Source organism: Falco rusticolus, chromosome 9 (genome assembly GCF_015220075.1).
Source record: "Falco rusticolus isolate bFalRus1 chromosome 9, bFalRus1.pri, whole genome shotgun sequence".
NCBI classification, from domain to species: domain Eukaryota; kingdom Metazoa; phylum Chordata; class Aves; order Falconiformes; family Falconidae; genus Falco; species Falco rusticolus.
Window position 1 is genome coordinate 53506935 of NC_051195.1, and position 21984 is coordinate 53528918.

Genomic DNA, 21984 nt, shown 5'->3' on the forward strand with positions numbered 1-21984 from the left:
CTCTGGGGCAGCCGCCCGCACTACCTGCCTGCCACTGGGCCTGTGGCACCTGCCCCCGCAGGGTCCCGGAGGCCCCCCGGGTTAGCGCAGTGCTTTTCCCATTTACAGAAGGGCAAGTGAGGCAGGGATTTTCAGCTTTCTAAAGGAGCTGAGAATATCCCCACCATGGCCTGGGACAGCCCTTCCTTCCCCCACAGCGGGGGCACAGAACACTGTCAGTGCTGACCCTGCTTCTAGGCCAGGAGGGCTCACTCTGCCTTCAGCAGGTTTCAGCCCTGTGCTCGCTCTGATCTTGAGGTCCTGCTGTGAAATAGAAGTGTGGCATCTGGCCAGGAGTCCCCTAATATTGCTCCTATAAGTGAACAACTGCGACTGAAGCTGGCTACAAGGAGGCTTTATGGAATAGTGATCTGGAAAGGAGTTGAGGGAGTGCCAGCGAGCAAGGGAGTGCAATGCTCAATTACATCTGGCCTTCGTTGAAGGCTCTCTGTGCCAAGAGAGGCCTGGCTGGGAGTCTCCAGCTCCTGCTGAGTCCCTGCTCAGAGGAGCCGTCTTGTGGATTGCTCATTATCCTTCACAAGCAACACGTGTGCCGGACTGGCAAGTAGGACCTGCTCTGCTCCCACACCAACCTCTGTTTATGTTTTTTATTTCATCCGATGGAGCAGGGCTGGCTGAGTTGCTTCCTGGGAGCCTGCCAGCAGCAGGGCTCAGAGGAGGGCCGAGTCAGCCCGGGCACATGCTGGGTGCCACAGGGAGGTTGGGGGCACTGTTACAAAAGAGGCCAAAGTGAGACAGTTGTGTGTGCTTGGCCTCTTGATCCCAACCTTTTCCTGGCTTGCGCTGCACATGGAGAAGGTGAAAACTCTCCTGCCTTTAAGATCTGGTGCCAAGGCAGAGCCACAAGAACTGGTTAGTGGAGGGTTATCTCTGCTGAGCCCCTCAGGGCACCATTCAGGAATCACACCTAATCCAGCTCACGGGACAGCAGTGCCAGGGCCCAGGCACAGCAGTTTCTCAGGCGTGCTGGCTCTTTTCCAAGTGCACCTCTCAGTCAGCATTGCCCTGGGAAACAACAAACAGCTTTTAGTTCCTGTAGCCTGAAAACAGGCTCCCTACTACAACAGCACAGCACATACAGCAGGGTGCTTGCCCTGAGAAACTACTTTAGCATCCAAGCCAGATCCAACCCTGGATTTGCCATCTCAATGTTTAGGGGAGTGCAAGCAAGATAACATGCCAGCTGTGTCAGGACACAGCAAAAACGGCTGTCCACAAAAGGGCAGGTGCCTCCCCAGCCAGAGACCACTAGCCACTCAATACCTGGCTAGTGCCCAGTAGGGATAACCAGGGTCAGGCACAGCCTCATGATCAACAGACCTGGGGTCTACCTAGGATGTTAGGACATCAATCTACAGGGGAAGGTCCAGATCAACAGCGCCCACAGTGCAGCATGCAAATAGCTTAGCTAAAATAAGTTAGAGACCAGCGCTCCTACAACATTGCTTAAGAAGAACTAAGAGCCCAGGCTGAGCTTAAATAGAGCCCTACGGCCTATGGGCAGGAGTGGTGGAGGCTCCAGGTGAGGCTGGTTAGTGCCAGTAAGGTTTATTAGTGCCACACACCCCGTACACATTCTGAGACCTAACACCTGTTAGTTTGTGGGGAAGCTAGTAGGTAGGTTTGAAGTTATGGCTACAGCTACTAGGATGTATGTGCTAGGAGTCATGGACAGTTTCTGGCTATGAAGCACCTAAATTATTCTCTTCTTCCTCTACAGATCAATTGTGGATGCAGGAAAAGCATCAGAGCCTGTTACTGCATTGTAGGGAGGTATGCTGAGACACAGCTTTATGCTATCAGGATATCTAGTGGAGCTAGTAATCTAGGACCACACCAACGGTAAGTATACTAAACTAGTGTTACTTTTGTCTTGTGTTTAGGAATTTTTCCTGCCTAGCATGTGGCTGTGATATGGCTGTGCAGCACTGCAGTACAGGACTCGGGCAGCGTTACCCACTGCAGCTTAGCAGTGAAGGGACAGTTCAAAGCAGGTAAGCCTGAAGAGCCATGGAATTGTTCTGCTTGGCCAGGAGTTGCAGTAAGCTTCTACTTTTCTGGTGGTATATGCTTTGCCTGAGGTGGGCCTGCCTGCATTTTCTTGAGAGGTGTCCAGAAGTCTCCTTCTTAACCTTCAGCTAGATGAATGTTTCTAGCTGAGCCCTAATACTACAAAACCTTCCTGCCAAAGCAGCTTCCTGAGTTGGCCCTGATGCTAGGGAGATTGCTTGAGACCAGGGGAATTTACCTTGCTAGTCAAGCTGTAGGATGGAGGCAGAGCTTGGGTGAAAAACTTCCTATATAAGCTTGGATAACTGCCAGCTTCTAGATTTTTAAAAAGGATGTGGGAAAGATTAGCACAATTGCTCCTGCAAGACCAACCAGTTGTCTTAATTTGCTTTCTAAAAGGGAGTAAAAAGAGCTGTGGTTATGTTTATGTGCAAGTTTACTGGGGCCTGTAAGTGCTGCAAGTTCAGTGGCAAGCCTGGTGGAGGCAGGACGCGAGAGATAGGGAAATGGAGCTGACAGGCACTTAGTTACCCAGCTGGCACAGTTTCAGTGCATGTCCTGTTGGGTCTCTGGCACAGCGTGTGCCTGGTGCCATTCAGGCAGCCCTGGTTCTTGGCTTAAAGAGGGTGTCCCTTGCAAGATCAGTGAGGTGAGCTTGGAGGTGCTTCCCTTCTAAGGGGAAACTGCATCTGTCATAACTCACCAGGCACATGCCTATCACTTCTTTTTTTGTCCCCTCATAAGAAACTGTTTTGGATAAAGTGTGTCCAAAGCTGCATGTTCCCAGGAGTGGTGCTGGGCTGTGACACCTGTGGTGCATGCAGGGCAGCTGGGGAGGTGCATTGCACAGGTACCTTCAGCAAGCAGGGGACACTGCTCAGTCCCGTGGCTCTCCTGTTATGCCACTGACCACTGATGTCAGGGATGTGAGGGAAAGCATGGCTCCTGCGTCAGGCCTTGAGCTGATCTGTAGTGGCGAGCAACTAAGCTGAGCCCTGGAGGAGGAGCAGATTAGCTTACAACTGCTGCTGCGGCTTTCTTGTGTCTTCCTTGGAAACATATGGTACTGGCTGCTCTGGGAGTCAGGACATGGCCTCAGGTCTGATCCTACTGGCATCTTTAGCCTCATGAATATCCCCCTGGAGCAAACAGAGGCTTCAGCCAGCTCCACTGCTGCAAGGCAGTGCTGGTGCCTAGCTGTATTTTTGAAGAGTCTAGAGGAGCAGTTTGGTCTTGACCTCAATCTTTGGGAAGTAGTGGGAGTGAGATTTAGGGACCTGGGACCTGAAGGGAGGGTGGAGTCCTGTGGTTAAGAGCAGACCTCAGGTCAGGAATCTCAGGCTTTGGTTCTCAGAGGTGCTCCTGTTTTGCCAGCTGATCCTGGGGCATGGGTGGGGAAGACTTGCCCTTGACAGTTCCTTTGCATTGAAAGTGCAGCTATCTCCATGTCAAAGGCATATTAAGAGATTGGCTGGGTTTCCTCAAGCCTGCTGGGGTCCCTGGAGGCTGGTGCTGTGGGAGGGTACAGCTTATTTTTAGGAGTTTGATATGATGCCAAGCCAGCACTAACCTGCTGTCCTAAGCTCTATCACCACCTTGTATGATGGCTTGGCACCTTGCTGGCTAAACACTTCTAGCCTTGCAAAGACTTTGGGGGCATTTCCTTTACAGTTGTCTAGTCTTAAGTGGGGCAAAAGACTTAATCTTTTCAAAGATGCCTGTAGTTCTGCAGCGTTGACTCCTTAAGATGTGAGGTGCATGCAGCACCCCAGAAGCTGAGTAGTCCATCAATACTGTTTTTCCTTGGACTCTTACCAGGTTCTTTCAAAGGATCTGGCTCTATAATCTCTCTGGCTGTAGGATGTCTGACACCCTCCATCAGTCTTGGGGCTGGAGTGGACCATGGCTGGACTTCTTGGTTGCATGGGAGATGTTGAGCTCACAGGGCAAACTCTGCTCTGAGTGCTGAGATTGCAGTGCTGCCAGGAGCCACTTTTAATCTGGTGAAACAGAAACCCATGGTGCCTTCTTTTCAGCTCTTCCCTATACATGATACCTTCCCCTTTCTTATTGAAAAAAGACTCTGGCTGTAGAGTTAGGGCTAAAAAATATATATATGGAAGTAAAGCAAGGCCAAGTTGTGCAAGTCAGGGTTGGAAGAGGAACATGCATGAGGAGCTCCCAGATGCACACCAATGCAGGCCTGTTCTGCAGCATCCCCCTCGTGAATCTGCTGCTTTCAAGCTCTCAGCATGTCCCTTGTATGTGTCTCCACACATCTCCACAGTAGCAGGTTTTGCTCAGTTTCCTTACTGTGCTTGTAGTTGCTCCTTAATCAACCTTTTAGGATTTCCACACCTTTTATACAATTCTGTGTGTGACCACATTGTCCCTGGGCTGGGTCAGGCTGTCTGCCTGGGGCCTATTGTCTCTTTTTTGCATAAGAGATTCCCTGCATCCATTGTTTTTACTCCCCTTCTACAGCCTTTCACCTTTCCCCATGTGAATCTTGAGGCTGAAGGTGGTGGGGAAGGGATTGCACCTTACTGTTGTGGAGACTAGTTGAAGAGTATCTCCAGAGATCTGTGCTGCAGCACAAGTTGTGTCCTGGGAGGCTGTACCAGAGAGATGGTGATTTGGGTTGTTTCAGACTATATTTGTCTCTTTGGTGCAGTGACTCACCTCAGTGAGGTGGGTCTGAGTGACCTGCTGGCACCCATGAAGCTCCATCCTCAGTGGAAAGTGCACCCCACCATCACTCTTTCTTGAAGGAAATCTGCTTTCCTTCAAGAGCATCTTTTTCCCTGAACATCTTTTTACCAAGAGATACTCCCACACTGTTGTTCCCCTAACTGCTGTGTAGGGAGATTATTTATGGCTCAAGCTGTGCTGAGGCCCCACCGCCCACATCCCCAGGACAGGTTTTACCATGCTGGCATTTCTGCCTTTGTCTCAACTGAGCAATGCTGGTGCAAGGGAAAGCCTGCATCCTGCATGGGTGCTGCCTGGGGCTGGGACAGTCTGAGGGGATTTCTGTAACAGCAGGCGTTCCCAGGGCATTACAGAAATGTTTTGTTACAGCTCACTGAGGCCCAGTACAAGCTTTTTCTACCTTCTTTCTGTGGCTTTGCTCTTCCAAGCCCTGCAAGAGGGGACAGCCGCAGGTAGGGAGGTGGGACACTGGGGAAGGCACTGGTAGTTGGGCAGGCAGCAGCTATCCCTTGCATAGACTGTAGTCTGCACCGGCTTTTCTCTGGTAAGACATTTTGCAGTCCATGTCCTCTTCCAGAGTGCCTTTCACCCTGAAAAATCCTGCCATGGTCTCACATGCCTGCCCCATGCAAGGGAGCTGCAAGAGGCACAGGACAGTGCAGGTGAGCACTGATCCAGGTCCCAGCAATGTTTGGGCAGGGGGACAGGCAGGGTCTCCAGCCCCACCTTTGTGCTCAGAGTAAGCTGTAAGGAAGCATTTGTGTAACAGGCTGTCAAGGAATGATATTGTCACCATTCATCCTTAACCACCAGCTTGGTGCAATAACAGATATGTGTATCAACCCATTAAAGACCTGGCTTATACTGCAGTGGCTTTTTAATATACAGCGAGGATGTGGTTGGGTGTTGGCATCAGAGGCAGAAGGCATTAATTAGAGCCATGTAGTTAAGTCTAGATCTTGAGGGAGCACATGCAACCTAATTGGTTGCCCTGGAGCCCTCAATGCAGAGACAGGAGGAGTTCAGCTTTGCTTGTGCTCACTGGGACCCATCTCCTGTGGGGCTGGAGTTGCTCCTTCCATGGTGCTTGCAGTGAACTGGATGAGGAGCACTCATCTGCTGATGGAGTGTCTGTGCCCACTTGCAGGGCTGTGCTGTACCCCGAGGCCAAAGCACAGCCCCACAGACTTTGGCAGTGGGGAGGCAGAATATGGCCCTTATGCTCTCTGCAGTGCCTCAAGAAAACTGCTCTGCCAGCCTCCCTGTGCTCAGGGGAGCAGCCCTGAGGTGCACCAGGGTGTTTATTCCAAGCAGAGCTGCAATTGCAGAAGTGCCTTTCTAGAGGCTGACCTGTGTGCCTTAGGGCAGGCTGAGCACCATCCCCTCCTGGAGCCGGCTGGGGGAATGAGTTAGTCTGCCCTGTCCCCACCCAAATATCAGACAGATCTGTACATCGGCCAAGACACTGACATCCCAGGTCCATCTCTTCCAAGCAAGAAATTCATTGTGCTGCCCTGATGACACCAACGCCTTCTGGCCTTGGGAGGGAGTGCTGTGTTGCAATGAGCAAGGGCAATGCTGGCAATAGAAAACTCCTGGAAAGCTGCCTGTGGCTGGGCTTGAGGAACTGGCAGAGCCCAGAAAGCTGAAAGGGATGATGTGGAGCCAGGTGGGCTCTCATGCACTACCTGTGGTCAAGACTGGAGGTGCTGAAGTACCCAAGTGACAGTAAAGAGGGCTCCCAGTGCACTGACCTCCAGGCTCTCTAGCTAAGCCCGCTGGGTTGGGGCTGTGGGGTAGAACACTGGGGACCTTGCTTGTGCCCTTCTGTCATTTTCCAGAGGGGTTCCCTGCTCCCTCCTGCCCCGCATCAGCTGGGGAGGGGCTCACAGCAGGAGGGACCAGGGGAGCCAGGGCTAAATCTTGACCCGGTGGAGCTTGTGTCAGTGCTAGCTGGATCCATGTATGTGGGCACATCCTTCCAGAGTTATAGGGCTGTGGGGAGTTGAGGGGGATATGGAGTGGAGCACAGCAGGGGAGAGGAACAGCAGCTGCAGGGGAAACAGGTGGTTTGGCAGGAAATGTGTTTTCTGGGGCTGGCCTGGCTCTCTGGCCAGGGTGGCAGGAGAGGACCTCTCCCTTACCCTCTGCAGCTCTCAGCAGGGCTGTCTGCAGGTGCTGGGAAGGCACAGGCATGCCTCATCCTGGTATGGACATGCTGGGAAGGCTCTGAGCTCTTCCACTTGGTTAAATTTGTCACTCCGGCTGCAGCTTAGAGAAAAGCCTTCCCCCCTCCCCACCCTCCTGCCATCGAGAAGCTGCTGAAGGAATCAGGTCGCTGATCCCACATCAGTGAGGCCCCTAATTAGCCTAGCTTCTTGCAGTCTGCTGGGAAAGCCGGCTATGTGCGAGGCAGCCTGGGGACCTGTGGTCCCCGGTGTGTGGGAGAGGGGCCCTGCGCAGGCAGAAGCCTGGAGAAGGAGGGAGAAAAAATGGCAGCACGTCAATGCATTAAACATGAGGAGAGCCTGCCCAGACTGCTGCTTTCTCCCCTCATCCCTATGTTTGGGAGCGGATAAGGGGATATGCTTCCTGGGTGGCTGTGAGGGCAGGTGGGCACAGATCTGGGCTCAGTATGGGCAGGGAAAGCAGCAAGGAAGGATAGGTCTCCCCACATCCCTTACAGGCACGGCACGCACATGAGGCCTCTGCTCCCTTGGGCCTCTCCTCTCCTGCACATTTAATAACGATTGCTGGGCTGGGTAATAAAGTGCCGCTTAATAGCGAATCGATCTGGCGACCTGGGCAGGCAGCAGTGCTGGCTGCCAGCCCCAGTGGCTGCCACTTGCAGGCCCAGTGTGGTGGCTGGGGTGCCTGCAACAGCACCCCTCACCTTGGCGCCTGGCTGCCCTGTATGAGCTGCTGGCACACGCTGCTGGTGCTGCTGGAGCTCCTGGGGCAGGGTGTGAAGGATGGGGATTTTTTTCCCTTCTAGCACAAAGTGGTTTCCTGAGACTGGGATGGCATTTCCCATCTTTGGGGTGGCTGGTGACACAGTGATGGCAGGTCACTGGTGGCCTGGGACGCCTGGGTAGCGGCCATGGTGTGCTTAGGTTGAGGACCTGCAGAGGGGCAAGTCCCTGGTATGGAGTTTGTGCCCTGGGGCAAGGGCCAATGGCTCATCAGGGTGGCCAGTGGCCCAGGCCACATGGCAGCTTCTGTCTTCTCATTTTCCTGGTCCCTGAGCAGCAGTGGGGCACGGGCCCAGCCTGTACCCTGCAGCACAGGACACAACACACAGGGCTGTGTGTGCTCATGTGTGAGCACGTGTGCCTGTGGTCACACGGGAACATGTGTGCTGCTGAGCAGGGACGTGCCACGCGGTGATGTGCGTGCTGATAAATGGAGATGTGCACATCGGGACACGGGGCCGTGCACGCTGCTGTACGGGGCTGCATGTGCTGGTGTGTGAGGCCAGCTTCACACGGGGGTGTGCACAGCAGGGCACCAGGACCTCATGGTGTTACAGCGGGATAGCGGGGTATGGGGATGCTCATAGCAGGATATCAGGACCTCATGGTGTTACAGTGGGATACTGGGACCCGCCCGGTGATAAACCGGGACACGGGGATGCGCACAGCTGGACACGTGGACGCGCATGGTGCTACCCGGGGACACGCACCACCGGTGCCACTGGGCGGGGCGCGGCGCCCGGCAAGGTTCCCCATTGGCTGCCGGGGCTGTCAGCGGGGCGGAGTGACAGGCCCGGCCCGGGATTAGCGCGGCAGGGAGCGGCGGGCTGGGGCCGGTGGCACCGTGCCGTGCTGCGCCGCACCGCACCGGGCCCGACGGGGCGGGCCGAGCCGAGCCGTACCGGCGCCAGCGCGGGGCAGCGGCGCGCAGGATGCAGCGGCACCGCCGGTAAGGCGGGGGGCGGCGGGGAGCGGAGGCCGGAGCCGGGCGGCGGGGGAGCGGGGAAAGTTGCAGCAGTTGTTGCGGGGGCCGGGGCGGCTCTGCACCCCGCCGGCAGCGGTGACCGGCGGCACCGGGCTGCGGTGGCACCGGTGGATGCCCGGCGGGGCCGAGACCCGCCCCGGTGTGCCGGTGCGGAGGGAGCGGGCGGGCGGGGGCTCCCTCCTCATCCGGATGGATGTCACATCCACTCAGGGCTGATCCCCCCGAGACGGGAGGTACCGGGCGAGGGAGGCCGGGCTGGGGGGGGGGGTGGGGAGGGGGGGGCAGGCTCAGCTCCAGCTTGGAAGCGGGGCACGTTCCTTACCTCGACACCCCCCAGGAAAGGGTCCCCTGTTGGTCCCAGGGCCGCCAGGCGCCCCTCCTCGGTCACAGCTGCGTCCCCCGAAACCGCCTCGTGTCCCTCCGGGGTGCAGAGGCACCGGTGCCCGGGCTCAGCCGCCGCTTGCTCTGCCCAGTCCCCTGCCACCACCGGCACCGCGTCCGGCCCCCGCAGGCCCGCGGTGTGAAATCAGCGCTGCACCGCCTGCTCCCCCTGCACCCCCGCTGCTCCCCCCGCTCCACCCGTGCTCCCCCTGCTGCCCCCGGCCGCCCCCGCAGCTCCTGCTGCCCCCGCACCGCCCGGCGCTGCCCGGCCCCTGTTGCACGGCGCCGGGACGGACCCCGGGGCACCCCTGGGGCCGCCGGAGGAGCAAGTCTCCAGTACGTGCGAGGTGGCTTATGGCTCAGATGAACCCCCCCACGGACGCGCAGCTCCCGACCCCCCGCCGCAGCTGCCGGGGGCTTCCTCGGAGGCGTGCCCCGGGCTGACCGGGCAGCCCCCCGCCAGCTCTCCCTCGCACGGCTCACCCCAGCCCGCCGCTGCCTTGCAGCCCAGCCCATTCATCACGGTGATTTAAAGAGCACAGGTTTGATTCACGATTTATATCAGCAAGCAGAAGCCTTAGCTCCGTCACTGATTTTTCATCGTGGTTGCAGTTGTGCTTTTTACCTTTCATTATTAATGAAAAGCTCACTCCGCTGGGTGGTGTAGCCATCCAGCTTCCGCAGGCTGCAGGTGGGCATAGCCTTTACTCTGGATTTGATCGTTCTCCTTTGATAACCAGGAGGACACGCTATGGTTATCCCATTTATTTTCGTAATAGCTCACATGTATTGAGATAGGCTGGGTTTTGTAGATTTGTTATGTTACGGCGAATGCCAGCTATCCCTAGTGATAACTTTTTTTTTTTCCCTTGGCATCTGTGTCAGTCTGCGTTGAGATAAAAAGTGGAATTTCATTTGAAATATATGAACCCCGCATCTTCATTATTTATCAGTTAAGTTCAGCAACCTTGAATGTGAACACAACCATAACAGGAGAAAAAACCTGCTAAAACAGTAACTGATATATAAAGCAAAACAGTATATTTTTGTGGTGAGTGAATTACAGATTGCTGTTGCTTAGCAGGAGCCGGACTTTTTAGCAGTGTGATAATGCAGATAGATGGGCGCCTGCCCCACAGGGGTGATACGGGCTATTTCATGAAGTTATGTCTCTGCATCTCTGGAGCCTAAACACCCTTGAAAATCCAGTGCCCCATCCTTCAGCAATTTAACCCTGTCTGTCTTGCATTCAGAAACAGGGAGAAGAAACCATGCTTTCCTCTTTTTGCATCTGGCATTTGGTTTCTCACTCTCAAATGATGAGATCTAAGTGAGGGACTTAGTATCTTGGCGTCTGTCAGAAGGCAGAAGCAGCCAAGGCAGAGTCTTCTCTGCACACGAGGAATTCAGAGAAACTCTGTGAAGGATGAGTACAAGTTTTATCTCTGCTGGGAGAAAGAAAAATGTCAGCAGCCCTGCCTGCAGAGCCGGTGGGGGCTCGGGGTCCTGCCTTCCCCCACAGCCACCTGCAGCTGCTGAGGGGGACTGGTCCCACCTCTGGATACATGGTGTCTGGGCAGAGGTGGGCAGGCAGGTGAGCGTTCCTCCAGGGCTGGAGATGGTTCTAACCCTGCTTTTTGGATCTGTGGGTGTTGACAGCTCTGTCTGCACCCCCGGTAGAGGCTGCTGCATGTGCTGGTGTGACACACTTTAAACCCAGGTTGGCCTCCAAAGGGAGAAGCTCCTTGCTTGTGCTGCTCATGTTAAACTCCTTGAGCAAGTACAATTGGAGGATGTCTCAGTGATCCAGTGTATCATTTTTTCCCCCTTATTAAGTTATTGTAGTAGGCTGTGGGTAGTGAATAGATTCAGCCTAAAGCACGATGAATGAAACCTGTTTCAAAGTGCATAGTACGCTCTCTCACTGTGTCTGGGGTGCTGGTCTGTGGGGCGAGTGCCAGAGCATCCTGGCACCCTGGGGAGAAAGCAAACACTCTGGGTGCCTGGGGACCAAGCAAAAGGCTGCCAGTGTTCCCATGGTTGAGCTGGTATGAAGCCCACAATGAAGCTTGCCTGCTTCTTGCAGCAGGAGGCTTGAAGGGGGTTGTTTCACTTGGAGCATCCCTTTCTCCTGCTATGAGGGCAAGGCACCTTTTCTCTTCTTCCTCACGGCCTCAGACTCTGTCTGGTGTCCTCCTTCCCCTAACCAGCTCTCCTCGCCCTTGTTTCAGGGCTGCCTGAGGATGTGTCACCCCAAGACCTGGCCATCATCTCAGGGGTGCCGGGAACCCACCTTGCCATCCCCTTGTCATCCTGCCAGGCTCCAGACCTGACGTCTCCGTGCCCTCCTCCGGCAGGATGGCCCAGGTGGGAGGACCTGTCCGCTTCCACCCTGAGGAGGGCTGTGCCACCTCGCCCCCGCCGTTTGCCCGTGGGCTGGACCAGAGGTCCTGGCTGGCAGGGGGAAGCCCCAAGGCTGGGAGGGGCACCCCCCCACGCTGTCTCACCCCCAACCTCAATGCTGGCCGCCTCTACCTCCTGCGCAAGGGCCTGGCCTCTGACTCCCACCGATGCCCCCTTGGACTCTACAACAGCACCGGCTCCTTGGCCCGCAAGCCAGTGGAGGTGGCTGCCTTTGGCAATGGGGGCTGCCCGGGCACGGGGCGCCTGACAGCCCCCTGCACCCCGCGGCGGGGCAGACCCAGCCCAGTGCTCTCCTCCTTGGGTAGCCGCAGCCCGCTGGTGGCGACGGCCCCGGAGGGACACAGCTCCATCGTCACCTTCCGCTTCATTGAGAAGGCCAGTGTGCGGACCTTGGGTGGCCCACAGCCCCCCCAGCCCTGCTGGGAGAACGGCCCCCGCAGCCTCAGCCGCAGCCTGGAGCTTGCTGGGGACACGGGGTCTCCTCAGCCCCAACCCCTGCCCCAGGAGCGGCTCCTGCACACACTGAGGATGGAGGCATCTGCATCTGACCCGCTTCTGGCCAGGGGCAGGACCCCGGGGGACACCCGTCCCTGTGGGAAGGAGCCCTGTGCCCTCAATGCTGACGGCCTCTGCCGATCCCTCGTCAACGGGCTGCCGGAGGACTTCCCCACCCTCGCCAGGAGCTCCCTGAAGCCAGAGCCCCGAGCCCAGGTAGGTGCCAGGCGCCCCGCTCCAGGCGCAAGCTCTGCCCCACAGTTCCTTGCCTGCTCACCACTCTCCCCTCCGCAGGGCAGCGCCTGGCCTTACCACCGGCAGAGCTCAGCCCATGCCCAGCGCATTGCCCAGGCCAAGTGGGAATTCTTCTACGGCTCCTCGGATGCCCCGCAGACAGGTAAGAAGTTTGGCAGGGAGGATGCCCACAGCTGCATCGACCTCTCCTTTGCAAGATCGAGTTGCTGCTGAGGCTCCCCCTGGGGCTGTCTGTCCCTCCAGGCTGGTCAGTGCCCACTGGACAGCTGAGATTCCCTCAACATCGGCCAGTCTGTGTCCTCCTGGGGCCAGATCCTGCACCTGCCAACCGCCATACGAAGTGTTGTGCAGAGTGGGCGATACAGAGCCCTGAGCCCCAGCAGCCCCTGGCTGCTTCTGCAGAAGGGTTTGGGGTTCGGGTGGGGGCTCAGGGCTGCATGTGGGCACACCAGCGCTGACAGCTCCCTGTCTCTCCCTCTCCCACCCTTTTTCCTTCTGGCTCCCCATCCCTGTTCCTTGGTGCCCACCACATGTGTGACCCCTCTCCTGGGGTGTGTGTGATGCCGCAGGAGCGGCTCCCCAGCACTTTGTGACCCTGAGTGCTCAGGGGTCCCTTGCAGGCTCCTCTGTACCTGACTCTGCTCCCCTGGCTGAGCCCCCCCAGAAGCCCGTCCACTCGCTGCCTGCCGAGCCACCGGGGCTGGTGCCCAAGCACAGCCTGAGCCACGTGGAGGTGGAGATAGAGATGTCTCCTCCGGGCAGCCAGAAGCCCATCTCCTGCGAGACTGGGATTATAAAGAGGACAGTGAAGTACTCGGAGACAGACCTGGACACAGTGCCACTGAGGTGCTATCGTGAAACCAACATCGACGATATCCTGGCAGAGAAGGAGGAGGTGGATTCAGCGATTGAGAGCCAGAAGGACAGCGAGAGCAACCCAAGCTTTGGGGGCACTCCGGGCAGGAGGAACAGCACACCGGAGGAGCCCCCCGCCCCGGGCACTGGCTGCCAGAAGGATGGGCCACAGGATGGGGACGTGGATGAGGATGATGAGGTGTTTGAGGCTATGAGGAAGGAGAACAGGGAAAGGTGAGGCTTCATGCGCGTGGGCAAAAGGCTCCTCTCACCCTCCTTATTGTCCCTTGCATGGCAGAATGGGCTCTGCCAAAAGAGTGTCTGAGGCAAAAATCCCAGTAGCTCCATGCGAGCTGTGTGTGTGGGTCAGACGGGGTCCTGGATTGTCCCGCTGGGATTGGCTCTGGGAGTAAGCCCCTCAGCGCCCTGTGGGAAGGGTAGGGCTGCGGGTGATCCACCCCTGGGCGCTGTGCTGCGAGCCTCACTCCCCTGGGGTGAGCCCTCCAGTTCAGGTCGCCTGGCTGAGCGAGGCTTCCCAGCACGAGTCCCACCAGGTGAATTATGTCCTGCCCCAGGGCTGCCGGGCGTTGGGGTGACAGTGTCAGGGCACCTGAGCCCAGGCCACGTCCTGGAGCTGCTGCGTGCTGGCAGGCGCTGCTGGGCTGCCCTCCCCTCCACAGGTGGCTCCGCATCAGTGCCAGGAGCGGTCTCTTTTGCTTGGCCTCTGTAGGTGTTTGCCATGTTTGGGTAAGAGTGGGGGATGTGTTGGGCTGGAAAAAGCATTTTGTTGTCTTTTGTGTTAACTTGTGTGGCAGAAAAAGCCTGCTGGGATGCTGATGGGGTGGCTGACGCCAAGGCCAGCGTTCAGTTACCTGCCTGTGGGCAGCTAGCGCCATCTGAGCTGCCATCTGCCCCGTGCCGGGCACCGGCAGTTAGGACCTGTGGGAGGTGGCATTTTGGCCTGGTGGCATAAGACTCTGCCTGTGGAGTGTCCCCTGGAGTGGTGGATTGACTGTGAGGAGTGATGGGCATCACCTGCCTGCCACAGGAGGTATCATGAGGGCAGGAGCTCCAGCACACTCTGTGGGACAGCCACCAGGAGAGGAAAGGCCCTGGCAGGGAGCAGGAGGTGCCTGTGTGGGCAGTGGCAGCCAAGGGCATCTCCTGACATACGTATCCCGAGATGAGGGGGCTCAGCATCATCAGCAAGTGCTCTGCAGGAGTGGGGAGAGTTCTCGCCTGGGAAGCACAAAGCCAGTGCGATGCCTGAGACGCCACATGGCAGCATGCACTCACCTGGCTGTGCAAAGGGCAGGCAGGGAGCATTTAGGTGGAGGAAAAGGAAAAGGGAAGGTTTGATGTCGGCAATGGGAAAAGATAATGAAAATATAAGCCCCAGTGGTGCCCCTGTGCTGGGAAGGAGAAGCACAAAGGTGCTGGGCTGATGGGGAGGGAAGGTGTGTGTCACATGGGGAGCTGGGCTCCTGCCAGTCTGTCCAGCCCTTGCATCTCTGGTGGAGGGGACAGATTCATCCCTCCCTGCCACCCACCTTGTCCTCAAAAACTTCAGGTTCTAGAGAAAAGCAGAAAATAAGCCATTCTTAGTACATTTTTTTTCCCAAATGAATAGTGATAGAAGTTTTGTGTAAAGTGTAAAGTTATTATCACTGCAAAGAAGTTCTTCAAGTTATTGTAACAATTATCTTGTGTAGTGGTATTTTATTTCCAAGTATGTACTAGGTCTGCTACAGGTCCTCTGAGCTTGTAAGCCTAGGCCTGCTTCTTGCCCCCTGAGACACCTTCCTGTAGCTCCCCAGACAGTGCTAGAAGCCGGGATGTGTCCTTAAGTGCATTGTTGCCCCTAAAGACAGTGCTCCTGGTGTAATTAATTACCAATGTGCATATAGGGACATCATGTTCATTTTACATGGCTTCTGTGTAGACCAGTGTTTTTTTCACTTTGCAGACCCCTGAATATTCCCCAAGTAGGTGCAGACCGTGCAGGCAGCATCTTGAAAATCCTGAGCTTCAAACCATGAGCTTGTTTGGTTCCTGCATCACAGGCCTGGGTTTCTGCTTACACACCATTTCTGAGCTCTGCAGCTGCAGTCTTCCTCCCTGTTTACCAGTCACCAGTATTGATGTTTTCTACTTCAAGCTTTCTGCTTTGCCTGCTGACAGGAGGGGTGATGCTGGGGTGATATAGAAATAGAAGCCCCCTGAGCTCCCTGGAGCCAGAACCATTCTGCTGCTGCAGGAGCTGCTGTACCCCAGGCATGTCCTGGTAGCTGGGAAGGACCAGCCCTTCAAAATTACTGAAGCACCTTTGGATGCTGATTTGCAGCATTTAGACATGTAAATCCCTTTGAAAATCTAGCCTTCAGGGTTTAGCACCCACTGCAAGGGGGATTTCAGCTTAGTGCTATCTTGTTGTCCTTCATATTCTGGCTAAAGGACATCTTTGGTGATTTCCCTCCTAAAATAAGAGAGGGTGCTAACAGCTAAAAAAATCCAACACCAAATCAAACGGGACATGGAAAGCGACAGAAGAAATGGTGTCTTCTTCCAGCAAATCCTCTCCTTGATAGAGTCAGAACTACTGACTCTTAATGACTAGTCTAAGCCTTTACCGTCTTTATTCCTGTTAGTCCTGGAGAGCCAAAACCCGTCAGCAAGAGCTGGATCAATTCCCTTCCTCCTTAAGCATCGGCAGACATGCTGGAGAAGCTGCTGCACGGGTGCCTTGGGCTGATAAGAGAGAAGAGGCTTTGCTGGGGGGTGCCCCACGCCCCTGAGACACAGGGGGCTGGCAGGAGCAGAGGCGCCTGTTCTCCCTGCAAGCAGAGCAGCCTTGCCTGGGAAAGCCCTTGGATTTACTACCTGGGGAGCCTTTTCAGAGCCTTTGTGCTCGCTCCTCGGAGGTGAGAAAATAGCTGGCTACAGGGCAAGGCTTGTTGGGGATTAAAAAAATGGTTACGGCTTCGATTTCATCAAATGCTTAAGCATGTGCTTAACCTGCCTCGGTAGCCACAAGCCTCTGGTGTGTTGTGCTGAGGCTGAGCCTCTGCCCTAGCGCTCAAGGTGGCTGCAGAGCCACAGCTCAGGGTGATGCCCCCACGTCCCACAGGCTTGGAAGGAGGGGGATGCTCGGGGCAATGCTCAGGGCAATGACAGAAGACATCTGCCAGTGAGCTGGGGGAGGACGGGGGGCAGCATGACCACAGTGTGATGGTGAGGACATGGCAGGGGAGCATGGGCACCCAGAGGGGGCTGCAGTGCCTGTGGTTGGTAGCTGTGGCTGAGCATGGGTTGGAGGTTGGACACTGAGCCCTAGGAGCAGGCAGCTGCCAGGCTGGAGGAGATGTGTGAAGGAGCCTGGGGGAAGCGCAAGATGCTGCTGGGGCTGGTCTGTACAGGAGCTTTGTTCAGAGAGGAATAAGGTGAGGGGCTGCTGGGTGGTGCTATATAGCATCACCTTCTTCTTGCTCAGCTGGGATCCCCGGACAGTGCCTGCCATGTCTGTGCAGGCAGGAGGAATGGGGCACGGCTGGGGCAGCCAGGGGTCTGGAGGGTCATAGGAGCATTTAGCAGAGAGAGAACACCACTGTGAGGGTCTGAGGGAGAGAGATTTTTCCCCTCTTCTCCCCGCTGCTGTGGATGGCTCTGCAGCACCAGGCGGGGGGAAGGGGCCCCTTCCCCTCCATCAGCCATCCCGCGGGCAGACCTTCCCCTGCTGGCTTTGGCACTAACATGCAATGCAGCGTGGCTGTAGGCTCCTGGGATCTGCTTCCCCTCTGTACCCACCTGGCCCTCTCCCAAGGAAGGCTGTGACCACCTCTCCCACCCCAGCTCCAGGCTGGAAACCTATTTACTTTCCCGCTGCCATCACCCTTGCGCAGATGCTCAATTACAGATTCTGCGTCCCCTCCTCTCTGCTCCTCCCAGCCACATTTGTCTGGCTTGGTGATGGTGTGGTGACCCTTCCTGGGGGGCTGGGGCAGGGGGATGGGCAGTGCAGCAGGGGCTGATGAAATATCTGTGTCCAAACAGGAGTGGTGTGTGCAAGCAGTGTTGAGCCTGGCTGTTGCGACTAGTTCCTTCTGGAGATGAACAGCTTTGTGCTTAATATTTTGGGGAGGAAAGATTGCTTCCAGAGCTTGGACGGTGTAGACAAAACCAGCTGTGCTTTTTCTGTGGCTTGGTGGCAATATACTTGATCACAAGAATGAGCCCAGCTCCCTCTTCTGGGAAGAAGGTCCCTTCTGTCTGCTGGCATTGTCCTCCCTGGCACAGCCCATTGCCCTCCTTAAAGATTTGAGGCACAAAACTAAGTCAGCAGCGCTAGCTTGGTTCAGTAGCACACAGCTGGGTGGTAGGAACTGTGAATGCACATCACATCTGTAAAGCTCATCTGCAGATGTTAAAGAGGTCTCCTTTGCCTTGTCCTTGCCAGAAAGCCACCTCAGAGGCAGCTGCTCCTGGGGCTTCTATGGGCATGGTAAGAGCATCACATGGTGCTGTGCAACCAGGGAAGTGCTGGTGGATGGGCGAGTCCAGCCTCTCCCCTGCCCTGCTTACCTGCAGGTGGCTTCGCTGTGCTCCCCTGGGAGCCAGCCAGCACTCTGGGGGAGCCAAGCTGCCAGCTCTTGGCCTGCTGAAGTAATCAGGGTGAGATTTTTGAGCGATATGTGAAGGCTAATGAATGAAAATGATTTAGTGCTTGTAACAGAAATGCATCTTCTCAGCCGTCTGCATGAAGCTGTTTGTTCATAACAAAAGTTATGACAAGCTGGAGCTGTTCCTCTCTTTTAATCAGAGGAGAGAGTGGCATAAGAAGTGCTTTTCTGCTGCTTTAATAAAGTGATAGCGGCTTATGAGTAAAGTAGGCTTTTAGGGCTGTGTTTATGCCTGTACGGCTGGAGCTTTGATGTTGCCAGGGTTGGAAATATCCCTGATGCTCAGACAGATGGGCAGGCTTCGCTTCCCCTAATTTACAGGACAAAGCACTTGGGTCTTCAGGGTTTAGAAACTTCTGTGTTGGTCTGGACCCAGATCTGCATTGGAGACAAGCTGATCCCTGACAAGATGGTGAGCCAGGACCAAGCCTGGCCTCTGGGACATGGGCCAGCTCAGGTCCTCAAGCCCAGAGCTGGGTGTGAGGTTCCCTCTGTACTGCCTTGAGAAATCTGGGGCTCAGCACCGCCTCATGCTGGGTTTCAGACATCTCCTGGGACCAGCCAGCAGACCTTGCAGGTAGGTGGGTGCTGGGCATGGTCTGAGGGTGGTGCTCAGCAACCACGGTGCTGCATTCATGGAGGAAGGTGCCACACTGTCCTGAGCAGCTTCAGAAGGAGCCTTCTGGATGCTGGGAGACCTGAAAGCTTGTGGAAAACTCAGCCAATTCCAGATTTGGTTGGAAATTGAGCTGAATCACATCCTGCTTCTGGTGCTTGAGCCCTTTATTGGATATAAGCACAAGTCGAGTGACTGGGAGCAGTAGCCATCTCATAAGCTTCTTAGGAGGATGAACTACTAAAGGAACAAAAGTCTGTGGCGCATTAAAGGAGAAGCATGTGTCTGGAGGGAGGCCAGCCCTGTCCCTCTTCCCATGATGTCTTGGGCAGGTGAGGCATTTCCTTGGAGGTCTACAGATGTTCAGAGGAGATTTCTGCCCTCCCCAGTTTCCTTCTGGAGCAGTGTGTGGGCTTTTGTTTTGGGGCTTTGATCCTTTGCTTTTCAGTGACCTGCTCTTCTCGCTTTCTTTCGCTCTAGGATCATGGACCGGGACACACAGGATATGCTCAAGTCTCCAGTGCCCTTCCTCCTAGGGCACAGCCTCTCCAAGGATGGCATGGACTCTTTCAGCAAGCATTTTGAGAGCATCATGGAGTCCCATCGAGCCAAAGGCACATCTTACACCAGCCTGGACTCCATTGACATTCTCTCCTCCCCAGCCCGCACCCACGGGACCTTTTTCACTTTTGACCTCCCAACCCTCACCCCAGAAATACAGGGACAGATCCGAGACAGCGCAAAGCTGATTGAGGAGAACTTTGCTCCTCTGGCTCACTTGGAGCCAGACTCTGGGACCAGTTCGGCCACAGATGCCCCCTGGACAGAGAGGGAGGAGGAGCGGGGGAGACGAAGGAAGGGTGCTCGGCACAGCCCTTGCCACTCAGAGGACAGCTTTGGTACCCCTTTGGCCTCCAACATGAGGTGAGTGACCAAAACTGCTTGCTGTCCAGCTGGGCCACCGAGGCTCAGTGTGGGGTCTAACCCTGTGCGGCGTGTTTTGCAGCCGGAGCCTAAGCTGTGTTTCTGGGGAAGTGGGGAAGGGTCAGGACGGGGAGTGCTAGCTTTTCTGATGAGGCCAGCAATCACCACAGTAGTAGCACGTCGATGGGAGGACATCTCCTTTTTTCATCTTTGCCAGCTTTGTCAGTGCTGGGGGGTTGTGAGGTTTTCTCCAGCCTAGCAAACAGATTGTCCCAGGACTTCAATCCCGTGGTTTGAAGTGGTTCCCATAGCAGGACACTCCATCATCCATGGTGGCTGTGGGGAGAGGCCAGTCAGAAGTCGAGTACCAGTAGAAATTCAGCAGCCTTTCTGTCCTGGAGGCCAAGACTTCCTGATACTGCTGCACCCCTCACCATCTGAGTAGTAGCCTCTTGTTTCTTGAGGACAAGAGTTCCATGGTCTTGTACCTATTGTCCTGGCCTCTGGAACCTCCTCAGCCTCGTGTACGTTGGGAGATGGGCACGGCCCACCAGAGCCTCCCTGTACGTTGCTCCAAGCCTGCCTGCACCTGGGCTCCAGATGGCTGCCCCATGCCTGGGGCGATCTCTGGTGCAGCAGGCTGGGGGAGCTTGGCCCCACCACTTCCAACCTGTCCCTGTGTGAGACCATGTCCAGGCTGAGGCACTGCCTTCCTGCACTCATCCTGCTTCCAACAAGGTCTTGGGCTGAGGCACTTGCCATGTGGCAAGTTGGCAAGCCACATCCTTTCCCTTTTCCAGGGAACGTTCATCCAGAGTGTGGTCAGGTCCAATCAGGATGTCAGGTCTGGTGCTGTGGTTCAGCTGCCGGGCTGGTAGCTCTCGGGGAATTTGATGTCTTAGTCATGCCGGCACTGGCCCTCCTATTTGCATTGCCTCCCCACAAGGTCTCTCTGCCAGGTGACCTTCTGTGCAATGCCAGAGCCTCTTCAATCCCTCATCCACTTTCTAGGCTTTGGACTTTCCCACACCGAACTTTTTTGGGTTTTGTCTTTTCCAGACCAAACCTAATGTCAGTTCTTGTTGCAACCTGCACCATCCTCGTAGGCTCGACTTGGGGTGGCCAGGTGGGGATCTGAGCCCTGGTGCCTGCAGTTAAGAGAGGAGAGTGGGGCATCACATCTGCTCCTTGGTCCCTGGATTACTGCAACATAATTTTGGGGCAGTGATTCCCTTCTTTTGGGGCACTGACGCTGGGGATGTGATGGCACAGAGTCTGGGCAAGGTTTGTGCAGTAAAGCTAGTGATGTCGGGGAGGCACGAGGCAGCAAAGAGTGGCAGCATCCAGCCATGATCAGTGCTCTCTGCAGGGACAATTGGCTTCCTATTCCTCTGCCAAGGCAAGGGAGCGAAACAGAGTGCCCTGGAGAAACTGGGAGGACAGTGTCTGACTTACTGCCCATGGAGTGCCGCTGTGCCACAGCCGCACTGCCGCAGGGGCACAGGGAGGTGAGAGTGTGAAGGACAGGTGCGCTGGGAGGGTGCAGACACACAGCTGGCAGCAAGAACGGCAATGAGGTGGCTTAACAGGGGTTTTTCCTCCCTGGTTTATAGTCAGTGGAGTGCAGAGCACACTGGCAGTGCCAAGGATGCTGCGGCACCGTGCTCCCCTCCTAGCTCAGGTTTCAGAGCAGTGCTGGGCTGCAGCACAGGCCATGGAGGGGTGTTGTGTGTCCCCCCCGCAAACTGCATCTTTGCTGAGCCCCTTCTCCTCTGCCAGCCCCCGCAAGCAGGAGTACTTCTGCTTGGGTGGCAGGGGACCGCACGGGAAATGCAGCCACAGCCCACAGTGTGCTCCCTGTCCTGGGGACCCCGAGGTTTGGGCTTTCCACAGCACTGCAAACACCAACCTCGCCTTCTGTTGCACATGCAGAGCCCCAAGCAACTGTCTTTCCCATTAAAATATGATTCCTTTGGTTCCTGGCAGGTCCCTGCACAGCTCTTCTCTTAGACCCGCCCAGGCCCCCTTTCTTGCCTGTCTGCGGGCAATGTTCAGACCTGCCATGCTGCCAGCGCTGACCTGAAGCGGAGGCTGCAGGAAAAGATGGGAAATGAGGCGTGGGGAAGGAGGGCCCTGCCACAGCCCCCTGGCAGGCAGCAGCCCAGCTCTCTGCTCCTTGGCACGGGGGAAGCCTCCCCTGCAGCCCCTGTGGGCGACGGTGGGCAGGGAGGGGGGTGCAGCTGCGATCCGCTGTTGTGCCATGGAGAGGAGTGGAGACTGGGACTGGGAGCAGGAACTAGGCTGGGAAGCAGGGAAGGCATGGGATGCCAGGGGCTGAGACAGTCCATCATCTGCAGGGTCAGCCCTTGGGGGGCAGGGCTTTCTGGCAAGGGAGAGGTCCGAGAAATTTCCTCCTTCCCCATCACTGGTGCTACCAACTTTCTAGAGTCCAAGTGTAACAGACCATGAAGCTGAAGCTTCCCAAGTAGTTTGACAAAGAAGTGACTGGGCTGATTGCTCAAAGGTTCCCATGAGCTGGAGCCAGCAGCTCCTGGTGCCTGGCAGGGCTGATCTGCTCGAGCGGGGAGTATCCCTGTGATGCTCCCATTAAGGGGTGTT

General features: G+C 56.1%; 1 protein-coding gene across 6 annotated transcripts in view; it reads left to right on the forward strand.

The window, feature by feature from the left end:
• Positions 1-21984, forward strand: part of PSD (pleckstrin and Sec7 domain containing) — a 47575-nt gene that overhangs the window by 691 nt on the left and 24900 nt on the right. For 2 of the 6 annotated variants that reach the window (XM_037399880.1, XM_037399883.1), the window contains exons 1-5: positions 8561-8703; positions 11352-12255; positions 12334-12436; positions 12864-13383; positions 18922-19365. In XM_037399880.1, the coding sequence (XP_037255777.1) occupies positions 11479-12255; positions 12334-12436; positions 12864-13383; positions 18922-19365 (1844 nt within the window). In that variant the 5' untranslated portion in view covers positions 8561-8703; positions 11352-11478. Of the gene's footprint in view, positions 1-1780; positions 1903-1943; positions 2055-8560; positions 8704-11351; positions 12256-12333; positions 12437-12863; positions 13384-18921; positions 19366-21984 lie in introns of those variants that run through there. The other 4 variants (XM_037399884.1, XM_037399885.1, XM_037399881.1 and 1 more) reach the window with 3 other exon arrangements.